The 21391-nt window shown below is 38.4% G+C and overlaps 1 protein-coding gene across 8 annotated transcripts in view; it reads right to left on the bottom strand.

Moving 5' to 3' along the window:
- Positions 1 to 21391, bottom strand: part of Pde4dip (phosphodiesterase 4D interacting protein) — a 204053-nt gene that overhangs the window by 155399 nt on the left and 27263 nt on the right. For 7 of the 8 annotated variants that reach the window (XM_047551316.1, XM_047551336.1, XM_047551351.1 and 4 more), the window contains exon 2: positions 2368 to 2423. In XM_047551316.1, coding sequence (XP_047407272.1) covers positions 2368 to 2423 — 56 coding nt within the window. Of the gene's footprint in view, positions 1 to 2367; positions 2424 to 19945; positions 20210 to 21391 lie in introns of those variants that run through there. The other variant, XM_047551360.1, reaches the window with a different exon arrangement.

Raw genomic sequence — 21391 nt, 5'->3', positions numbered from 1 at the left:
TCTTGGAATTTTAAAAAATGCTCAGAAAAGATGGACATTCTTGTCTGCTAAAGAGAAAGGAAAATTTTGAACACAAAATGAAGTTGAAAAAGACCAATTTTGAAGAAGAAATTAAAATATATATTCCCCCTTGCAAAAGGGCAGGGAGAAAGAGAAAGGTTCAAGAGCCCCATGCACCAAAGAAATCTCCTTTAGTCTTTTTCTTGATTTGTTCTGAAAATTGCCTCCAACCCCACTGCAAGTCACATCCTGGCCTATCCATTAGTGATGGAAGGAAATTGAAAGAAATAGGAATAACTGTTGCAGATAATATACAGCCTTAAGGAAAAGTACAGATTTTAAGATAAAGGAAAATATAAAAAGGCTTTTTCTGTATTCTGGGACAAAGGACAGTCTGATGTGGGGTGTGGGGGGATTTTGTTGAGGATGAAAAAGAAAAGGAACAAAAGGAGAAAAAGGGATTAGAAAGATGCTTGTGAAGAGAAAAATGATGAAGAAAATGATGATGTTCAATAAGGTGGTTCCAGGATAGTTTTGTCCCTTGCCATATCAATGACTGTAAAAAATTCTGAAACTTAAGACTATATGATTTGTTTTTAAGCTGAATACTGTGCAGTGTCTTTTAACACAGTATGAACACAGTATTAAGTGTGTCTTTAGATAGCCCTGTCCTTTTTAAAGGCATTTTCAATAGCTGCTAACTTTGCCTAGTATGGTGTTTAAACTAGCTCAGAAATTTAAAGCAGATTTTATTGGTGCACAGCACAAATTAGTTATATGTGGAGATGGTACTTTTAGCCATTTTCAATTGTTTTTGATGTTTTAATTTCAATTGTTTTTACACAAAATAGTTGTTCTGCTAATTGTATAACACTGTGATTTCAAATAATAACATGATGATGGTGGTGTTGCACCTGTTTTGTTGACACACTGAATGTTTCTAAGCAAATGCCACTTTTTTAACTAAAAAAATTGATTTCTTTTACATTTGGGTGAAATTAAATAGCCTAATGAGTGGAGGAGAATATGATGAAACAATAAAAGCAGGGCACGGTGGTGCACGCCTGTAATCCCAGTGACTCTGGAAGCTGAGGCTAGAGGATCGCAGGTTTGAAGCCAGGCTCAGCAACTTTGGGAGACTCTGAGCATCTTATTGAGACCCTGTCTCAAAAAAAAAAAAAAAAAAAAAAAAAAAAAGGCTGGGTATGTGGCTTAGTGGTTAAGCACCCTTGGGTTCAAACCATGGTACCTCAAAAATAAATAAATAACAGAGCAAAAATATATGATATGGAGATTAATGGGACATTATGGAAAGAGCAGAATATTTGGAGCTGGAATTTGAATCATGACCACTTGCTATTGGGGAAATTTAAGCAAATCTCTGAATATTGATAAGTTTCATTGCCTCTGTAAAAATGGGGATAATAATATGTCCTTGCAGAACTCTTACATGGATTAAATGAAGTAATAAATGAAAACACCTCACCAAATGTCTGTTGGTAGAGGGCATTTTATCCATTCCCCTTCCTTTTTTGCCCTAGTTCTTTGATATTCACCTCAAAATGCAGGACCCAGACATTCAAAATGTTGAGTATCATAATGTTTGGAATTTCTGAATTTAACATACGCAGGTTCAAATACTAATTCTAAGTGACTCTCAAATCCTTACTTGGTTCCAATTAAACCTTCTTTCCATGTGATACATGTGAACCATCTATGCTTCAAGGCTACTATGCAAAAGACCAATCACTTAACAAGTAAGTAAAACCCTCAATATGGAGCAAGGTTTTGAGAAAAATGTTCCCCAAGAGAGAGCTGTCCCTCACTTTGGTTTGATAATTCAAGTAGATCTCTGGCTAATGTTGTACCAGTAATAATTGTGCTATTGTTTGAATACATTAATAACAACAATAAGTAAGATTTACAGAGTGCTTATTCCTTGACAGTTTCTGTACTAAGGACTTTTGTCATTTAATCTTATCCCTGAGATTGTCAATATTATTATAGCCATTTTAATGGTGTATTAGGGAAAAGATTTCCTTTTAGTGGCAGAATTTATTTTAATCATTTTACAAGTGACCTTAATCTTGCAATTATAGAATCATTAGAAGTACTAAGAGTTCACATAAGTATTTCAGTTATGATTTACTGCACTGTGCTGCTTCCTAGCACATATAATTATATGCAGCATATAATTCCCCAGTGTAGATTATATAATTCCTGCTGCTGCAGTGGTATGTGCAAATTTGGAACTTTATAGAAGTTTGAGGAGACTGTCATGATGAACTTAAAAGACTGCAAATTCAAAAGAATGATGATTAACAGGAAACCAAGAATGTAACAAGGCAAGGCCCCTGGCATCCTTACCTGCTGCATTGCTTGCTCTGGGTACCATCTCCCCATCATCATCTGTGAAATAATCTCTGTGGAGAGAAACATTCCTTTAATTAATATCATTTCACAAGGCCCCCAGTTCCTGGGGGACACAATATCTATGAGCTGTTTTCATTTATTGCTCCATACATATTCATTAAGCTCCTGCTGCATGTACAACCAGCCATTAAACAAATAATTTTGCAAGTATTCATTGCTATTGTGGCAAATCAAGGGAACTTAACTAGGATAAGAACTTGGAGAAAGGACATTTCCAGATAAGGGGAATGTTAATCAGATTAAGAAGGGGGACAAACAACAAAGGAAGAGGAGGAAACAACAAAGATCCTAAGTCAGAAAGGAAGGACCTTGGCCTATTAGAGGAACAGAGAAAGTCAATGTTGTGACGAGACCACACAAAGCCTTGTGGAATAGGTTAAGGATATTGAGGTTGATGGTGAGGGGGATGAGAAATCACTGAAGGATTTCAAACTAGGGAACTAATGGCAAAGGACCAGAGATTTAGAGTTTAGATAGATCATTCAGCTGCTGAGTGAGACTGTGTGGAGTGAGCAAAAGAAGATAGTAGAGTCTATATTCCAAGCAAGAACTTGTGATGGTTTTAACTAAGGTAAAAATAGTGGAAATAGAGAAAAGTCAAAAAAAATTCAAGATATATTTAGGAGGTAGAATTAACACAGAAAACTTGAAAAACATAGTCTATTCATGGAAATGTTAATTATACCATGATCCAGTAGTAAGAGGTTTACTGGCCCAGCTCAGCAGGCACCACCATCCTTAGCTTCAAAATCTTCAAAATGTATCCCACAAATACTTGTCAAGCACCGACTGTGTTCCTCAGTTCTGTTTTAAGTTCCATAAATGGAACAGTGAACAAAACAGACAAACTTCCTGCACTCATGGAATTTACAATAAGAGAAGACAAATAAGTAAAATGTGCAGTAGCAGTTGGGGACAACTATTACAACTATTATAAAAAAAAAAAAGGGAAAGAGGTTGGGGGTGGGACTCAGTGGTACAGTGCTTGCCTACCATGTTGGAGGGCATCACAAAATGAAGACATAAATAAATAAACAATAAATAAATAAAAGAATTGTTACTTCCTATCTGAAACCAGGAATTGTAGCACACACCTGTAATCCCAGTGACTTGGGAGGCTGAGGCAGGAGGATTAGAAGTTCAAGACCAGACTTGGCAACTTAGTGACACCCTATCTCAAAATAAAAAGGAATGGGGATGTAGCTCAGTAGTTGAGCACCCCTGAATTCAATCACCAGTACCAGAAAGAAGGATAGATGGGGAGGGGAGAAAGGAGGAAAGGAAGAGAGAGAAGGGAAATAGGGAGTGTGGATAAAGAATGCAGGATTTAGAGGGAGGCAGAGGAGATTACAATTTTTAGTAGACAAGGCTTCTCTGAGAAGCAAAAGAATAGGTATGGGAGTATCTGGGGAAAGAGTCTTCTAAACTGACAACATCAAATTCAAAGGCTCCTAGGAGGAAGCATGCTAGAGTTTGCAGAGCAGTAAGGAGGTCAGCATGCCTGAGCAGTAGAAGGAGGTAAGGTCAGTGATGTAATGGGAGGGCTGTGCAGGGGGCACCAACTATATATACAAAGTCTTTCAGGACATTGAAAGGCCCTTAGCAACTGGAGTCTTGTAAATCAAAAAGAAACGTGAACTCAAAGACCAATGTTTTAAAATGGCTGGTTACTGTTTTGACGACAGACTGGGTAAGTGGGTAGGAAGGAACTGAGAGATGATTGCAGTAATTCTACAGAGAGATGTTTTTAACAATTAGTTTATTTTTTAAGCTTTTGGGTACTCCCAGTCAGTCAGAGCTAAAAAGAATTCTATGGACAGAGATTTAGAAGCCTTCTCTTTTTAAAAGCCAGATGATATTTGCACAGAGGCAAAGAAGAATCTGGTATTTGTTTGGAAGTTAGTGTTCTTTCTTCCCTCAGGTCTGGATTGTGGCATAAATCTTCACTTTGTTAAGTCCCAGATAGATATGAAAGTACCAGGCAGTCCATGCATGTCTGATTATGTCAAAATTAACTCCACTATTTTATATAATTATAATGCACTAATAAAAACATTTTTAAAATTTCCTTTATGCTCCTTAAAAAAAGTAAGTACCGACAGGACACACTGGACTAAACACAACTGGTAATTCTTCTTTAATCGAAAGTAGATCAGCATCTTGTGATTCTTCCAGGTCCTCTGCCATTCCTTTCTCCTCATTAAAAAGTTTCCCTGAGAGTAAAGAATACAATAAAGGAGTATACTACTTATGGGTTTCCCTCTTTTGAGGTAAATTAGAAGAAGGATGTCAAAATTATCCATCAGAACAATGTCTTGATGTAGAGGGAAAATTTACACTTAGCTGTTGTTAATCACTGAGTATTTATGCTTGTCCACAAAGGTGAACATGCATCTACCTTTGGGAACAATGTCAACCTCAGGCCAAATCCAGTACATCCAACATGTTTTATTTAGTTCACACCTGGTGAAGCCAATTCTAATTTCCCTTGGAAAATGAGAAGGTCCCAAAACACTCTGTTTGCCTCTCCACATATGGAGACTACTTGCCCCCTTTAAACAGAACAGGCATGTTTTCTAGTTTGCCACAGTCCCTGCCCCTCCCTGTCCTGGTAGTTCCAGCTTGCTTGCTTACTTACTTACGGTGCCCAACAAGCTCCCTGCAGACTTCTAAGGCTACAAGTACGGACCAAATGTGGATAGAATTTGATTTCTGTTTTAAGACACAATCTTAAGAAACTCATTGGCTTTGACACACAATTCATTAGTTTGTGGTGACAAGCTACTAACTAATTTTACCTCTCTGAACTCCAGTTTCCTCAAATATTTGTAAAAGAAGTTCCCTTGTAGTAATTACAGTATGCAATTCTAGTCTAATAGATACTTAACTATAAAATCCATTTTAATACTTTCCAAGGATCCGGGCTACTTTCCAGACATGATCTCACTTAGTTCTCGTTATCTGCAGATTCCACAATATAGATCAGAAGCAAGGGACTGAGGATCAGCCCTCCCAGATACCTCACCTTCTCTCCACCCTTAGCCACTCTAAGCTTACTGCCTGCCTAGTGTGAATCAATAACTGAAAGGACAGAGAAGTTACTGTAGACAAGCTCTGAGTTAAAAGGCATACTTGTAATCTCTCAGGAGATTTTTTAAAAATCACTTTAGCTCTATTAAGAGCTCAAGTTCCCTCTCTTATTGCCAGGCAGCAGGGTTCACTCAGCTGCTCCAAAAGGTTGGGAGGGAATTTGATGCCCCCAAGAGAAGGGGTTCATAAGTGAAGAAACACAGAGTATATACCTAGGGGATTGCAATTTGTAACAACATCTGATAAACCAAAGTGCAAAGAGAATTGGGGTATGGTAGAGACAGACTCCAAACCTACCTTCTGGCACTCCCCCCACAAACCAGCAAGGTATATTGGTAAATTCTGCCATATTACCCAAGTCCAGAACAAAAATTGCATACTCTTATTCTAGTTTCTCAAATTCAAGTGTTTCTAGTTCTTCTTAACATCGGTCCATGAATGACTCATGTTCAGATAGCAGACAGCTTTCCTCTTTTTTTTTTTTTTTTTTTTTTTTTCCGGGGCCAAGGACCTTACAGCTTTCTTGCATACATGTCACTATATAACCTTTTGCCCAAGATGCTTTGACTTTCAATTTTGCTTTCCCTGTATAAATGAGGAATAAGACTTATCTTTCTTGTTCTCCCTACCTTATCAACCTTTTAGTACTAACACCAATTCCACTAAACACACAAACTAATGTTCTTGGCCAAGACACTATTTTGCTTAATTGGAAAACCCAACCATTTTCCAAGCACAACCCACCCACAAGCTGTTCATTTTCTTGATTGCTGCATATTGTACAACCCACATATTCTTGACTAGCTGATAAGTAGTTGTTAATATATTAGACTCAATGCCTCAAAATTTAATATCACGTGTTTTCTTTTCTTATTGTATTCTAGGGTAATTAGGATGGGAATGATCAGCAAAATGACTGCTCCTTTCTGAAAGTTATTGGCTATCCCCTGATATTCTGATGCTGTCAAACTGCAGGATGATTCCGTCAAGTAATTTTTTTTGGTGGGTGGGGCTACCAGGGATTGAACTCAGGGGCACTGGGCCACTGAGCCACATCCCCAGTCCTATTTTTTATTTAGAGACAGTGTCTCACTGAGTTGCGTAGTACCTCGCTGTTGCTGAGGCTGCTTTGAATTCACAATCCTCCTGCCTCAGTCTACCCAGCCGCAGGGATTACAGGCATGCACCACCATGCCTGGCTCCTTCCAGTAATTTTTAAAGAATGTTAGTTTAATTCATGGAAAGGAATATCCAAGTCACTCCATTTTGCTTGGCTTGAAACGGCTAATAATATCACTTCTTTCAAGATCTGAGTATCTCCCTGATCCCACTAGTCTGATCTCTCATAATGTTGGTGATGGCAGTGGATAGAGACTTGAGTTCCTTCTTCCTTAGCAAAGAGGAATACCACAACGGAGCCTGCAGCGAGATACTTTTATAAGTCAGGTATAAGACCTTCCTTCCATATTTGGTGTCATTGTCATATTTTGGCCTGCTTCATTTGTGGACTAAGAGGAGCTACACATCATGTTACTCACAACCATGACAAAGTGGCAGTCACCATTACAAATCAGGCTCTGCAATGAGTCTCTGGATTATATGAGATAGTTCTATCTCAGGACCAAAAATCACCATAAAATCATTTCTAAGATGCTGATGTATGTCTAGTCTTCATCACTTTCTTCCCTTTAGTCTCACCTAGTAAAAGGATTAACCCAGTTATTTCTTCCCATATGAGTGTCCAAACTCTCAAAGGGGGTGTCCTCCTCAAGCCAATCATACACACTCAGGTTGTTCACGCTTCACTTCACCACTTACCAGCATCAACACTTAGCATCTCCACATCTCGGAACAAAGGCTAGCTCCTGGAGGCATTTTCTATCTTTCCAGTTTTTTTTAATATGGTTCTCTTATTATAATCAGAAACTCAGAAGGGGAAAGCCACATGCTATTCATTATTATTTTCCTAACGTAGAACTTAGAGCAAAAGTCATGGTCCTAAGTGCCATTTACAGATTTTTAATTTTAAAATTTTTATTTGTCCTACTTGGTTATACATGTCAGTAGAATGCATTTTCATTTATATGAAAGGCACATGATTCAAAGAGACAATATCGAATTTAACAGTGATTTTAGGACATAAGTGAAATAGTAATTAACTTTGTACTGGCAGGGAGGAGTTCTAGGAAATCTACAAAAAATAGAGAATACTATATCTAGATTTTTCAAGGATAGCTATAAATACACAGGAAACATGACAAAAACAGGATAATGAAGGGTATGTTCGGGGCTTTCAATTTGCTCCCCAAGTCTGAATGGTCATCTAACCACTTTAAACAATGTTATGGTTTGGATCTTAAATGCCCCCCAAAGCCCATGTGCTAAAGGCTTGGTCACTGGCCTGTGACACTACTGGGAGATGGTGGAACTGGTAGGAGTTGGAGCCTAATGCAAGGAAGTCAGGTCATGGGGACAAGCTGTTGAATGAGGTACTGAGACTCCAGTCCCTTCTCTCCCTCCCTGCACCCTTTCCTTCCTAGCCAGCATGAGGTGAGCAGTTTTCCTCCACTATGTGCTTCTGCCAAGATGTATTATGTTGCCACAGGCCCAAAGTCACAGGGCCAAGAAATCATGGACTGAAACATCTGAAAGGGAGTTGAAATAAACCTTTCCTTTTAAGTTACTTAGCCCAGGTATTTTGTCACAGCAGCAAAAAGCTGCCTAACATAGAAAATTGTTAATGGGAGCAGGAAGGTTGCCATGACTAAACCTGACCATATTGTTCAGAAGCTGATGGAATTGGTTTGTGGGCAGAATTTAGAAAAGTTTGGAGAAGCAGGTTAGAAAAAATCTAGAATGTGGTAAGTGGAGTTTAATGGTTGATTTTGGTAAGAGTTTCAAATCAGAATGCTGACAGAAATGTGGACAGTAAAAGCTGTGCTCAGGAGGATCCAGGGGGAAATGAGGACTCCACTGGCAATTGGACTAGAGGCTACCTATGTTATATTCTGGAAGAAAAAAAGAAAAGTAAAGAAAAATAGGTTGTCAGCTTGCCTACATTTTATCCATACCCTGAGACTTTGTGCTAGGTTGAGTTTAGAGGTGATGGACTAATTAATCTGATGGAGGGAATTTCAAGGCAGCACCGTATGCAGGCTGTGGTATGAGTATTGCTGGCTATTTGAGCCAAATTTAGTGAGAACTGGGAGCTAAAAGCATCTCAAAAATATTTGAAAAACTTGGCAGCTTTGGTCAGAGAAGGAGCATGTTTAAAGTTGCAGAAGGTTCTTAAAGCTGTGATCCAAATACTGTCTTCCTCTTCTAAGTAAATTTACCCAAGGCATATGTTATAGTGATGGAAATCTAACACAAACCCCAAAGGTGATTTAATAATAATGTCAGAAGAAAGAGTCAGAACTAAGATTTGCATTACTGCAAAAATGCCTATAGATACAGACCAGAAAAGAACTTGGAGAGGTAAAATTACTGAGGGTTTGGAGTGGTAGAAAATGCAGGTGAGGGGTTGGGGTTGTGGCTCAGTGGTAGAGCGCTTGCCTAGCCTGTGTGAGGCACTGGGTTCCATTCTCAGCACTGCATAAAAATAAATGAATAAAATAAAGGTGCATCAACATCTAAAAATATATATTTTTAAAAAAGAAAAAATGCAGATGAGTGTCCCCCCACAACCCCACATTTTTACACAATGATTTCTATTTTTTTTAAGTTAGAGAATGTATTTTGATTTAACTGTATTATTCATTCTAATTAATCACCTAGATAAAAAATGAAATATGTAAGGGATTAGGATCACTGTGGCCTTATCAAATAGTATGTTGCATGACAAGAAGATTGAAGTTTACTATTTATCAGTCTCCACAATATTAAGTATGGAAGTACAGAACCAAATATACATCCTGCTCTAATTCCTATCTTCCTAAAGCTCATCTGATATGAGTTGATGGGTGCTAGATTTTCATTCAAATGAAAGAAATATTTCAAAGGTCCACTTTCCATGTTCTTAAAATTATATCCACATTCAATCCTGGCACATAAAAAGGGTTAGAAGGAAAAGAACTGTGGCCTACTTTTTTTAAATGTCATGCTCTGACCCTGACAATTTGTAAACTGTAGGATTTCACAAGTAATATCACATTAAACACAAAGACATCTACAAGTAATAATTTCTGTTCTACCTATGCATAACTTTACAGCTCAATAATGTTTTCATACACTAGTATTCTTCTCAACACTAATCTTTCAATAAATGATCATCATTATCATTATGGACAACCATCACCACCTACCACCAATGCCACCTCCCAACTTAGTGAGTGTTCAGACATCCTTAAATCCTCATAAATCTCTGAAGAGTAGGCACTTTCATCACTGTTTTACAGATGAGAAAGCAAGAAGCCTGGATGAATGAAATAATTTGTCCAAAATCACACGGCTGGTTGATGTCAGAGCCTGAATTTGACAATGGCCTTTTTTATTCCCAATATGTCCTATTTCTACCCATACATATAGTGGGAGTCTCCTTCATATCTGCCTTGAGTCCAGGGAAATGGCAACTGAGAAACCAAGAAGAAAAGAAGGGTGGGTTATCTACTGTGCACAGGAGATTCACATTAAAAACAAATTTGTTTTTTTGGGATACCAACTTATCCTTGATGAATACATCATAAACTTGAGTCTTTGAGTACTTAGGTAACAGATGCCATATGACAGATTAAAATTCTAAAAGGGAAGTAGCTTGTATGACTACTTTTATAGGTCCTATCCTGAAAAAATGAGTCATTTGTTATTTTATACTTCCTCATCTCTAACTAAATCTCTCTAGAATATTCACATCTTCCCCAAGCTCCTTCTGTGATAACAATGGTCATTGTCCCTAACAGACACAGGGAATAAACTGAAAGGCAGGAGAAGAGATGGAACCAGACACAATCAAAGTAGAAAAAGGTCATTTGTGAACATGCTCTGAAACTTCTCCTTCCCAGATCTTTTTTCTCTTGCCAAGAGTGACAGTGAGTATATCTTCCAGCTTCAAAAGTTGCCAAATACCTCCCATTTGGCACCAGAATTGCAAAAACACATATTCAAATGCAAATAGGATAGAAGTCACAGATGCAGAGCACAGAACTATTATATAATAAATACAGTGAGATTATCATTTTTTTCTCATCTCAAGACCTATCATTATAATCTCTGCAAGCAAGGATGCTGAATTGGCAAAGACCCTCAGCACAGAGAGAGCATCCCTTTGAGCTTCCCTCCATATGCTAAGTGTGGACTAACTTGGCACTGATCCAGAAACATCCACTTTTCTACTGTACAGGCTGCAATTACACCCTTCACTCAACACAGACTATTCACTGAGAGTGACCATGACCAAATGGAACTCTGAGAGGCAGTTATCTGGAGTGCTAGTCCTCAATAGCTGCAGGGAGCTACAACATCATTATACATCTGTTTAGTTCCTTGTTTTCTTTCCTTTCTTTTTCTTTGTCTTGCTTTTTATTGTTTGTTTGTTTCTTCTTTCGCACACTAAGTCTTCATCCTAAAGGCAACTATTTTTCTTGGTACCTTCCATCAGGGTTCATTGAAATCACTTAATATCATAAAAAGATAAAAATTGTTTCTGTAATTATTTTTCTCACTTTGGTTGATGAGGTCAGCAGACAGCCAAACAACTAATAAATTCCCCTCTATCTACCCTGAATCAGCCAAGAGACAGATATCACTCTTTCAAAAGAGACAAAAAATAATCCACTTTGGTTCCAGTCACTTCACCAGTAGTGTATGGTCTCCCCACCGGCTTCTAGAACTTACCTTTTGCGCTTTACTTTTGGTACTGACAATGCATTCCAGAGTCCTCTGTTTTCACTAACCATTAATATTCCCAAGGCACTGGGGTATGGTGAAGCAACTGGCTCAGTCTAGCTACAGCCCTAGACTGGATGTCAAGAGATAGGTGATTTTCCCCATTTCTACCTACTTTTTATTCATATAATCTTTCATCATTTATTTTCTTTTTGTCTGTTTTTAGTGCTTTTAAAACAACTACTTGCTCCTTATAGAAATTTTAGAAAGGAGAAAGGTTTATGGAGAAAAATCAAACTAATTTTTAAAATGTTACCACCAAAGACAACATTGAAAATGATTTTATATATTTGCTTTCAATTGTCCTTTAGTTTTGCTTATGTGACTTCTACAAAAAAAGAAATAATGTTGAGTAGGTCATTTGTATCTTGCTTTTATTTATACTATTGAAACTTGTTATACTATTGTAACAAGTGTGTTTTTAAGAAGAGAAGTCCAGGGAGGAAGGGTATAGGGAGGAAGCAGGGAGAAGAAGAGGAGAGGAGAAGGAGAATTTCTTAGCATTATAGATCAGTCTGAGATTAAAAAGAATGAACCTAGAGTCTTCTTTCTCCATGTGGTTTTATGATGTACTGAAACAAAGTTTATAGGATTCCAGAGGATAACATGTCGACTAAAGGCCATGGGCTGGGGATTATAAAGGTGTCAGAGATTCTAAAGCAGTGCTGAGAACATGATTCAAAGAGCTGACCCTGAATCTAGGCTCAGTAGGGAAGGAAAAAGAGTAGACAACCTATAAAATATGGAGGAACTGAGGAACAGAATTAAGTGAGACAGTAAACTGAACATTCGGAAAGAACAGCAAAATAGGGGAGATGATCTCTGGTCAGGGAATATAATTTTAGAGTTAAGGATCTTGAAAGTGGGGAATCTGGTGCAAAGATGAGACATAAATGATGTCTGTGATTATGGTATACTGAAGTAAAGTCAAGGAACTGAAGTTCAAGGCATAACACCAATACATGCTCCTGCCTACGGACTCCTCTAGAACATCAGCTCCTTGAAGAAAGGGTTTATATTTCATTCACTATCATGTACTGAGTATTTGATAAGTCTAAATCAAAAAAGGAGTTTGATACATAAGTCTTAAACGATGATATATAAACATACATATACATGTATATGTAATTTGCATAATTCCATCACACTTTGAACCTTGCTGTATCCATTTCATAATGAGACACCTAACAGATATTTACATCAGTCCTTCAGGGAATGTTATCTGAATGCTCTTCACAGAGGACCTGCTATGTGCTATAAACAATGTTAGATGCTAAAGATGTAGAGACAAATAACAGTTCATTCTTTCAATGAATTTTGATCATGGAAAACACCAAATAAACCCAGGAGGTGCATGCTATAACAGAGTAAGCTTCAGAAAATACCCAGAATTAGCTTCCAAAAATAATTTCAAAAGGCAGTAATGATGAAACTAACCCCAAAGGATAAACAAAGTTATCCTAGCAAAGCAAGGCTAGGTGTGTAGGTGGGAACATCCGGTACATTAAGGTCCACACGTAATAATTATAGCTCAGGGTAAGTAGAGTGACCATCACTCTACAATCAGCTCCCTACAACTGCCAGCAATAATCCTGTTCCCATGGTGCCAATAACCTGAAAATCTCTAAATATATTTCTAAAACCTACTCAGTTCTAAAACTTACATGCTGTCACTTGGTGAACACAATGTAAATTTCTTCCTGCTACAAAAACTTATATTGACTTAGTTTATAAGAAGCATTTAAAGGGTTTTGCCCATGATTCCATAAGCAAATATAGCACTTATGTTCTTTTCTCTCTTTCCTTGCAATGGACATCCTAATATATATGCATACTTTTTATATAACTTAAATATACTTTTATTTTCTTAGATGAAAAAAAATTTTACTATCATTTCAGTGAATACTTTGCTATACTGATGAAGACTGACAGCAATAATGAAGCATTTTACCCTTCAGAAGGGTATAAGTTGGAAATGTTGGTTGATTGACCTAGGAATAAAAAAAAAAAATCCAAAAAAATAAATAAATAAAAATTAAAAAGTAGGAATCACCTCTTTATGTCAGTGTGTCTCAGTTTCCTCCTCTGCAATAAAGGAATTCAGGTCTTGACAAAGATTTTTAAGTTGAACAAAATATCTTATTGATGTGAATACAAGGTCTAAACAACTTAAAATATGTTTTCAAGAACTGAAAATGTTTGACACAGTTATTCTGCTTCTGAACCTTTATCATTCAAAAGTAATCCTATGGAAGACAATGCTTTATGCACTTATGTGTTTATCAATTATTTATCATAGTTAAAAATTGGAAAACTATAGGCCTTAGCATGAGAATGATTAGGTAATATATAGTAATTCCACATAACGTACTATCCTGTGTTATGAATAATAATATACCATATTTTGAAATTGAAAATAAATATAATTTTAAATTGTATGAAATGCTAGAAATTATTCAATTTCCTTTGTCATCAGTGCTTCCCATGTATTAGCAATTATTGCTTCTGTGTACCCCTGTCGCTCTGGCCCCAATGAGGAAAAAACTAATAGCAGGTTACCTGTTCCCTATCTGACCTTGGAGAAGCCAAAAAGAAAGAAGTTTCTATAAAGTGTAACAAGCTAAAAAGGACTGGGAATAATGAGACAGGTGAAAGAAAATACATCACAGATTATTAAAGTGCTATTAAAATATGAGATTATTTATATTATAAAATTCATTTTAAATAGTCTGTGACTAAACGTGCTTCAGCTATGAAAACTCAGGGGGAAAAAAATCACATCATGCCTGTCTTGCTAGTCACAGAACTCAGAAGATACTTGGAGACCAAGGAAAACAAGTCCTCAGTGCATCTGAATGTTTCAAAATAGAATTGGGTAGAGCCATCTTGGGTCATTATGACATCTCCTTTATTCTGAACTTCCTTGTAACTTTAAATATAACTTGAATTTTTGCCTGAATCAACTTGTGGAATAGTCTGCACTCAATTTAGAATTTTATTTGTAAAATGGGTTCAATTTCAATGGGAGTATTGTCTCTGGGCATCCACTGAATGGATGGATGGTCAAGATAGTCTTGCACCAATGATCCCTCAGCCACAGTCAGGCGAGCCACCTGAGATGGAGGAGGCGCTATGATGAAGCCCATACTCCTCACACTTACAGAGAAAAGCAACCCCTTCCCAATCGTCTAGTACTTTAAATCCAGCATAAACATGAAGACAAAAAAAAGAGGTTGAGGTGGGATCCACATGGTTCTGGTTTGTGGGAAATAAGCAAGCAGGAGTGAAGGCACCAATTGAGACAAATTCCCCAAGTCAAAATTCCAATTTTAGACCCATTTCAAGGTAGACCAGAGTTGCCAATTCAGATTTTCCTTTTCAAAACCCAGAAAACTAATTGCCAGCAGAGCTGAATATTAAACAGGAAATTCGACATGATGAATTCAACAGGATGTTTGAGAAATAGAAATATGAAAACAAGCATTTTCCTAATACAAAATGCTATGCACAAAGCACCATCACCATAGTAAGCAAAGACACCATCATTACCCAGACCTTCATGCACTAATGCATACTAGTTGTGAACACCAGCAGATCACATAACCTCCTTAGCCTCAGCACCACATCTGTAATATGGGGCAAATTGCCATCTCTGGTCATAACTATGCTTTTGTAAACAGAATTCTGTACTAAGTCACCATCAATTCAAAAAAATATAAATGTCCCTTATTCCTCTTAGCTAAGTATTAACATGGAGCAGAATAAATACAAATAATTTATCAATGGGAATCTGTTAAGTATGATACAGTTTTAGCAAATGGACATCTTGTCTTATAAAAAGAGAAGAAACAAGATCAAATTCTGAAACTAGACCATTATTTTTCTTGGATGTTACTTCCCTTCTCCAAATTTTCACAGACATAAGAGGCAAATACAATTAATGTTTGCATTTCACTAAATCAAAAGAAACAAAATAAAATAGAATAATTATTTGCTTTCTTTTCCTCACCTTCAGTCTTACAGGGTACCCCTAAATATTTCAAGTTCACTTTTTTGTTGCTGTTTTTCATCCAGGAAAGTAGTATAAGGTTCATATAGGGTTTGACTTTTATTCAGCTTTCCAATATTGTTGTCAGAAAAGGAAAGAGAACTAGCAATGACTTTTCCAGCATTTAACAACTGTGGCAGGAATTGTGGCAAGCTGACTGGCACTCCAAGGATGTCCACATACTTAATTCCCAGAATCTCTGAATATGCCACTTTACAAGGAAAAAGGGACTTGGTAGATAGGATGAAGGATGTGACATGAGATTATCCTGGTTTATCTGTTGGTCCCAATGTAAACACAAGGGTCTGCAAAAGGACATGTCAGGGTCAAACTAAGTGAAGAAGATGTGATAATGGTAGCAGAGCCCAGAGTGATGACATTGCTGGACAGAGGCCCTGGGGCCTGGAATGTAGGTAGCCTCTAGAAGCTAGGAAAGGCAAGGGATAGATTCTTCTTTAAAGCATCCAGAAGAAAGAGTCCTGCTGATGTCTCAGACCCTTCTTAACTCATAGATCAGACCAGTTCACAAACATCTATTTAAATGCCTTGATTTTAGCCTCAAAGACCAATTTTTAGAATTCTGATCTCCAGAACTGCAAGGTAATAATTTCTGCTTTTATAAGCCATTAATTTGGGCAGCTAGAAGTAAAGGATATCTGAATTGTTTTTTCAGTACTAGGAATTGAACCCAGGGGCATTCTACCACTGAAGCACCTCCACAGCGCCTGTTTTTGAGATAATGTCTTGCAAAGTTGCTAGGCTGGCCTCCAACTTGATCCTGCTGCATGAATATCTCTAGTTGCTGGGTTTATAGGTGTGTGCCACCATGCCCAGCTAAGGCAATTTTTAGAACTCAAATACCCAGTACCTTGTCTTTTGTGGGGAGATTGATCAGGATAAAGATTATGAGGGGGTCAGCTGAAGTTCCTCTCAGAGAAGGGACTTTCCAGAGTTTCCCAGAATGAAATTTGGGGAAAGAATCACAGTCTTAAGCTTATTCAGAAATTTAAGGGGAGTCAATACAAATAGGCAGTTTCAGAACCAACTCAGAAACTGAGTTGCCACAAAATTCTACTCAAATAAAACAATTCTATTATCATGTAAAACTAATTACAACAAATAAAAAATTAATTTAAAAAAGAGCTTAGGCTTTAGAATGAGATAGTTTTAGGCTTTCTTTCTTTCTTGGGAAAATTAGTTGTTCTCTCTTAAGTTGAATTTCCTTATCTTAAGAATGGTTAGAATACTTACTTCATGGAATTCTGAACATTAGGTGAAATAAAGCATGCAAAGGGATTAGCACCCAATGAAAGACTAATAAATGGTAGGAATTATAGTTAATTTCTATGCTCAGAATCCCCTGGATTTGTTTTTCCACTATTCTCTCAGAGAAGCCAACACGTCTCTCTGCCTTAACCTCATTTAAAATTTTAGATAAGAATATAAACCCTCGAAGGCAGAGAACCAGTTTAACTCGTTGTTTTATGCTTAGCATCTAGCACAGTGTCTGGCCTATTTGGTTTTTTTGTTTGGTACTGGGGATTGGACCCAGGGACACTTTACCACTGAGCTACATTCCCAACCCTCTTTTATTTTAAATTTTAAGACAGGATCTCACTAAGTTGCTTAGGGTCTCACTAAATTGCTGAAGCTGACCTCAAACTTATGATCCTCCTGCCTCAGTATCTGGAGTCATTGGAAGTATAGGCTTGTGCCAATGTGCCTAGCTATGGGTTCTTGCATTTTAAATAAATACTTATGAACTGATCTGATCTGTAAGTTAAGAAGGATCTGAGATACTAGCCACAGCCTATAATTATACGTTTTTTCCAACTGTGACCAGCTAGGTGCTGAAATAAATTGAGTCATAACCAGCATTTGTTTTCTAAAGAAGATCAGAATAGAAAATATCTGAGTATAAAACACATAGTAAGTTTAAGATGTTACATGAAACTTTCAGTTTTTTACACATTTAAGTGAACTTGGTGACGGTGTAAATGACTTTTCTTCCTGTGGGTAGGGTAAAAAAAGTATGAATATTCTAAGGGTTTCATCCTGCCAATTTTTCTTTTCTTTTTTTTTTTTTTTTTTTTGGCAGTGCTGGAGATTGAACCCAAGGCCTCTTACACTCTAGGCAAGCACTCTGTCACTGACATACAACCTCAGTTCTTTTCTAACTTTTCAATTTCAACAATTCGACATGTATGTAGTGATGTGACACTGTGGTTCTAATTTTTATTTTCCTGATGACGAGTAATGTAGAGCACCTTTTCACTGTCACTACCCTTTGGACACTCTCTTTAGAAACCTGTTTCGTAACCACTTTAGAAAGCAAATTGGCAGTATTTACTAAAGCTGAACATTCATTTTCTGTCATCCAGGGATTCTATTTCTATTTATTTACCCAACAGAAATGTGTACATATGGTCACAAAAGACATGTACAGAAATGTTCATAGTAACACTATTTTAATAGCCCCAAACTCGAAATTACCCAAATGCCTATTAACAATAAAATGGATAAATAAACTGACATATTTATACACAACAGATCTTATTTAGAAGCTAGAACAAATGAACAATAACTGCACACAACTGTGTAGAATAATCCCAAAAGCATAAGACTGAGTGAAGGAAACTGGAGAAAAAGTATAAAATATATAACTTCATTTACACCAAGTTCAAAACTAAGCAAAACTAATCTATGGTGTTCAATATCAGGGTAATGGTTATCCTTGGACTCATAAGGTGGGTATTAGGGGTGCTGGTCATATTCTCATTCTTAGGTCTGAGTGCCCATCATATAGCATGCATATATCAGTTTGTGAAAATTGGATTATAAACATATGATTTGTGATTCTTCTGAATTACTTCTGAATTTGTCTATAATTATTATATGTAAATATAATGACTGAAAAAGTTTTTTGCAGTGCTAGGTATCAAACCTTCTCACATGATTTCTTTTGGTTTAAGGTATTAAAACACTGATGGAAAGAATCTCTAATACACTCACTCTCATTAGCATTAAGAGGTCATGGAGCCTTTGCTTGAATAACTTGAGGGTCAGGGATCTCTGCACTGCTCAGGTAGCTCGCTATTTAGAAAGCTTTTTCCTTATACTAAGCCAACACTTGCCTCCCCACAACTTGCTCCCATCAGTTGTTCTGTCCTCCGAAGAGATTCTAAATTGATCTAATCCCTCCACCAACAACTGCTCTTCAGATCTTTGAAGAGAACAACCACATCCTTCCCTTGTTCCAGTCTTTATTTCTCCAAACTAAAGAGCTTCAGGTTCTTTGGTTGCCTCTGAAGGCATGGCTTTTAGTCCCCTCCTGTCTCTTTGTACTTTTTTAATCTAGTGATTTCCCCCAAACAACACAGTCCTCTAGGACAAGAAATGTCTGGGTGGAAAGAGCAGAAAAGCACCAAAAGTAGGAACAACACTTGAAAATCTAGAAACTACACTTTGTCTGTCAATAGACCCCATGCTTCATTTTGCCCTTTCTTTAGAATTCACATTAAACCATATACTGTTGTTGAGCTTAACAGTCAACTAAGCACCCACTGCCCCACCAGGTCTTTTGCATAAGTACTGTTAAACCCACAGTTTACTTCTGTTTGTGTAGTCTTCATTTTCTCAGGAATCATAAAGCTCATTGGCCCCACCTCACTTACCCAAAGTCAAACCCTGTAGGTATGTCTATGATGGAAACACTTCTGAAATATAGTCTCTCCACCTACACTTCCCCTAAAAACAAAAATTAAGTCTTTGTCTCAACAGAGGGTCCCTATCTTTACTCCTCCCTGGGAGGAGTTCCATTTTAAAGTATATGTAGGGGAAGGAGTTGGGGAGGGGGTGGGGGTTGAAGAAAACAAAATTCCACCAAACATCTCCAAAGTCTGACCTAAAAGCAGGCTGTTGCCCTGGCCTCAGCCTGGGCAATTCAGGGTGCCCTGAACTCTCTTTCTCCTTTCCTTGGGGAAAGTCAGCTCCAACTAGAGGCTCTGGAGATAGATGAGAATTGCTGGGCTCTGCTCACTTAGTCCTTTGCCTTTGTGTGACTAGCGCAGGGTGAGGTTGAGAAGGAAAACGTGGCAGGGTAAGAATGAATCCGATATTGTTCAAAGTGCTAGAAATTAAGGGTATCTCTAAAGAAAAACCTAGAAGGATCCCTCTAGTCTGTGGAAAGAAGGACCACAAATCAGGAAAAGACATACATTTCTACAAAAACTTCCAGGCAGCCTCATTGGGTATTTTTAACGACGAGTAGGTGGAAGGGAGATTCATTAAGCAAGGGAAACACCAGAGAACAGAACACGTGCAGGAGGACCAGGAAAGGTGAACTGGGAACCAGAAAGGGCGAACAGATAAAAAAGGGAAGCGGTCAAAGGCCCCACGGGGTGAGGGGCGACCTCTTCCTAAGGGCGCTGGGGGAGGGGAGATGAGGGCCACTAAGTCCCTGATGCAGCGAGAAAGAAGCAGCTCACGTACCTCGCCCACGTCTGCTCCATTTTCCAGGCTCTTTCCTTACTCTCAGGGCGCTCCTCACCCGGGAGTGGAAGCAGCCTGGGAAAATGAGAAGCCTTGCCCAGGAATCTCCAGTGCAAAAAGCCCCAGCTTTTTCCTCCCCAGCTCCTTCTTTCTGCGTCGGAGACGAAGAGAGAACTCGCCCTGCTTTTTCAGAAAACCAATTTGACGTGGCCGAACCTCCAGCTAACGGTGCGACCAGCACAAGGGAGGGACTGTTCTCAGGAGGAAGCTGGACGCGGAGGAGAGCTGTGCCGGAGCTGTTTTTGGAAGCTGGGGCCAGAGGCAGCGGGCGCGGGTGGTGCGCGCACACACTCCCAGGCTGAGACACGACTGGCTGGCACGAGTTGCTCGGCACCAGCTGAGCTGTCAACCGCCCGCGAGGGAGGCGGGGCTCCCGACAGCCAGTGTGCTCCTGGCTGAATCCGCCCAGGTTACAGGATGCCTGAACACATCCTCGGGTCTCCGTGGCCCTCTCTCGCTGACTCAAAGGAATGATGTTGACAACAGGGCAGGAGGCTTGGAGCACGCTTTCCCATGCCTTCTATCCCGCATTCATCCCAACAAGAGGCTTTGAATAAAACCAATCAACTGTAGGGAAAATCTGGAGGGGAGGTCCTCCTGTGTGCACGACTACATCATCCACCTACAGGTAACTTCCGAGTCAGAGATGGAGTCTAGGAAGGGTTCCAGCGCAACCCTGCCTGAATGCAGGTGTACTAGCTGGTCATAGGACACGAGTTATTTTCCGGAGAGGTGGCATGTTAGAATCACCATAAGCTAGGGACAGAAACCTTCCTCAGAAAGGGAAGAATCCTGGCCTTATTAGCTACCTTCAAATCAGACATTCGTTGGTTCTGAGGCATTCTACTTCCTTCTCTGTCGTTTTCCACAGCAACTAGGCTATATCATGAGCTCCAGGGAGTCAGAAGGCTTCTGGACATCCCAGAAAACATTTGAGATGCTTTAAGACAGTAGCCATCAGGACCTCGAATCTCCTCCTGGGCCTGTTATAAGATCATGGAAAAGGTCCTTCTGAGATGACACTACCTCAGACCCTGTACCATCTACTTATGTATCAAGGTTTAAACAAGGCAGACATGCCATAATTAGACTGTTTATAGCCTGAAGCTCTTCTTTAGTTCTGAAATAAAACCTTTTTATTAAGTGGCATAATCACTGTTATTATTAGCATTACTACTGACCTTTTTAATTTGCAAAAAGTTTTAGAGTGCCCACATGTGGTAATGTTGATTTAGTTATACTTGTTTACAGATGATAAGTTTGAGACTAAGAAGGCTCAAAGTCTCTGCAGAGGCTCTGATACAGGTTTGCTTCTCCTTAGCATGGTTCCAGAGGCACTGTTCTCTGAATTTCCAAAAATATGACCAACAAGGCTTCTGGAGAATG

This window comes from Sciurus carolinensis, chromosome 1 (genome assembly GCF_902686445.1).
Source record: "Sciurus carolinensis chromosome 1, mSciCar1.2, whole genome shotgun sequence".
NCBI lineage: Eukaryota > Metazoa > Chordata > Mammalia > Rodentia > Sciuridae > Sciurus > Sciurus carolinensis.
This window is presented reverse-complemented; position numbering and strand designations above follow the sequence as displayed.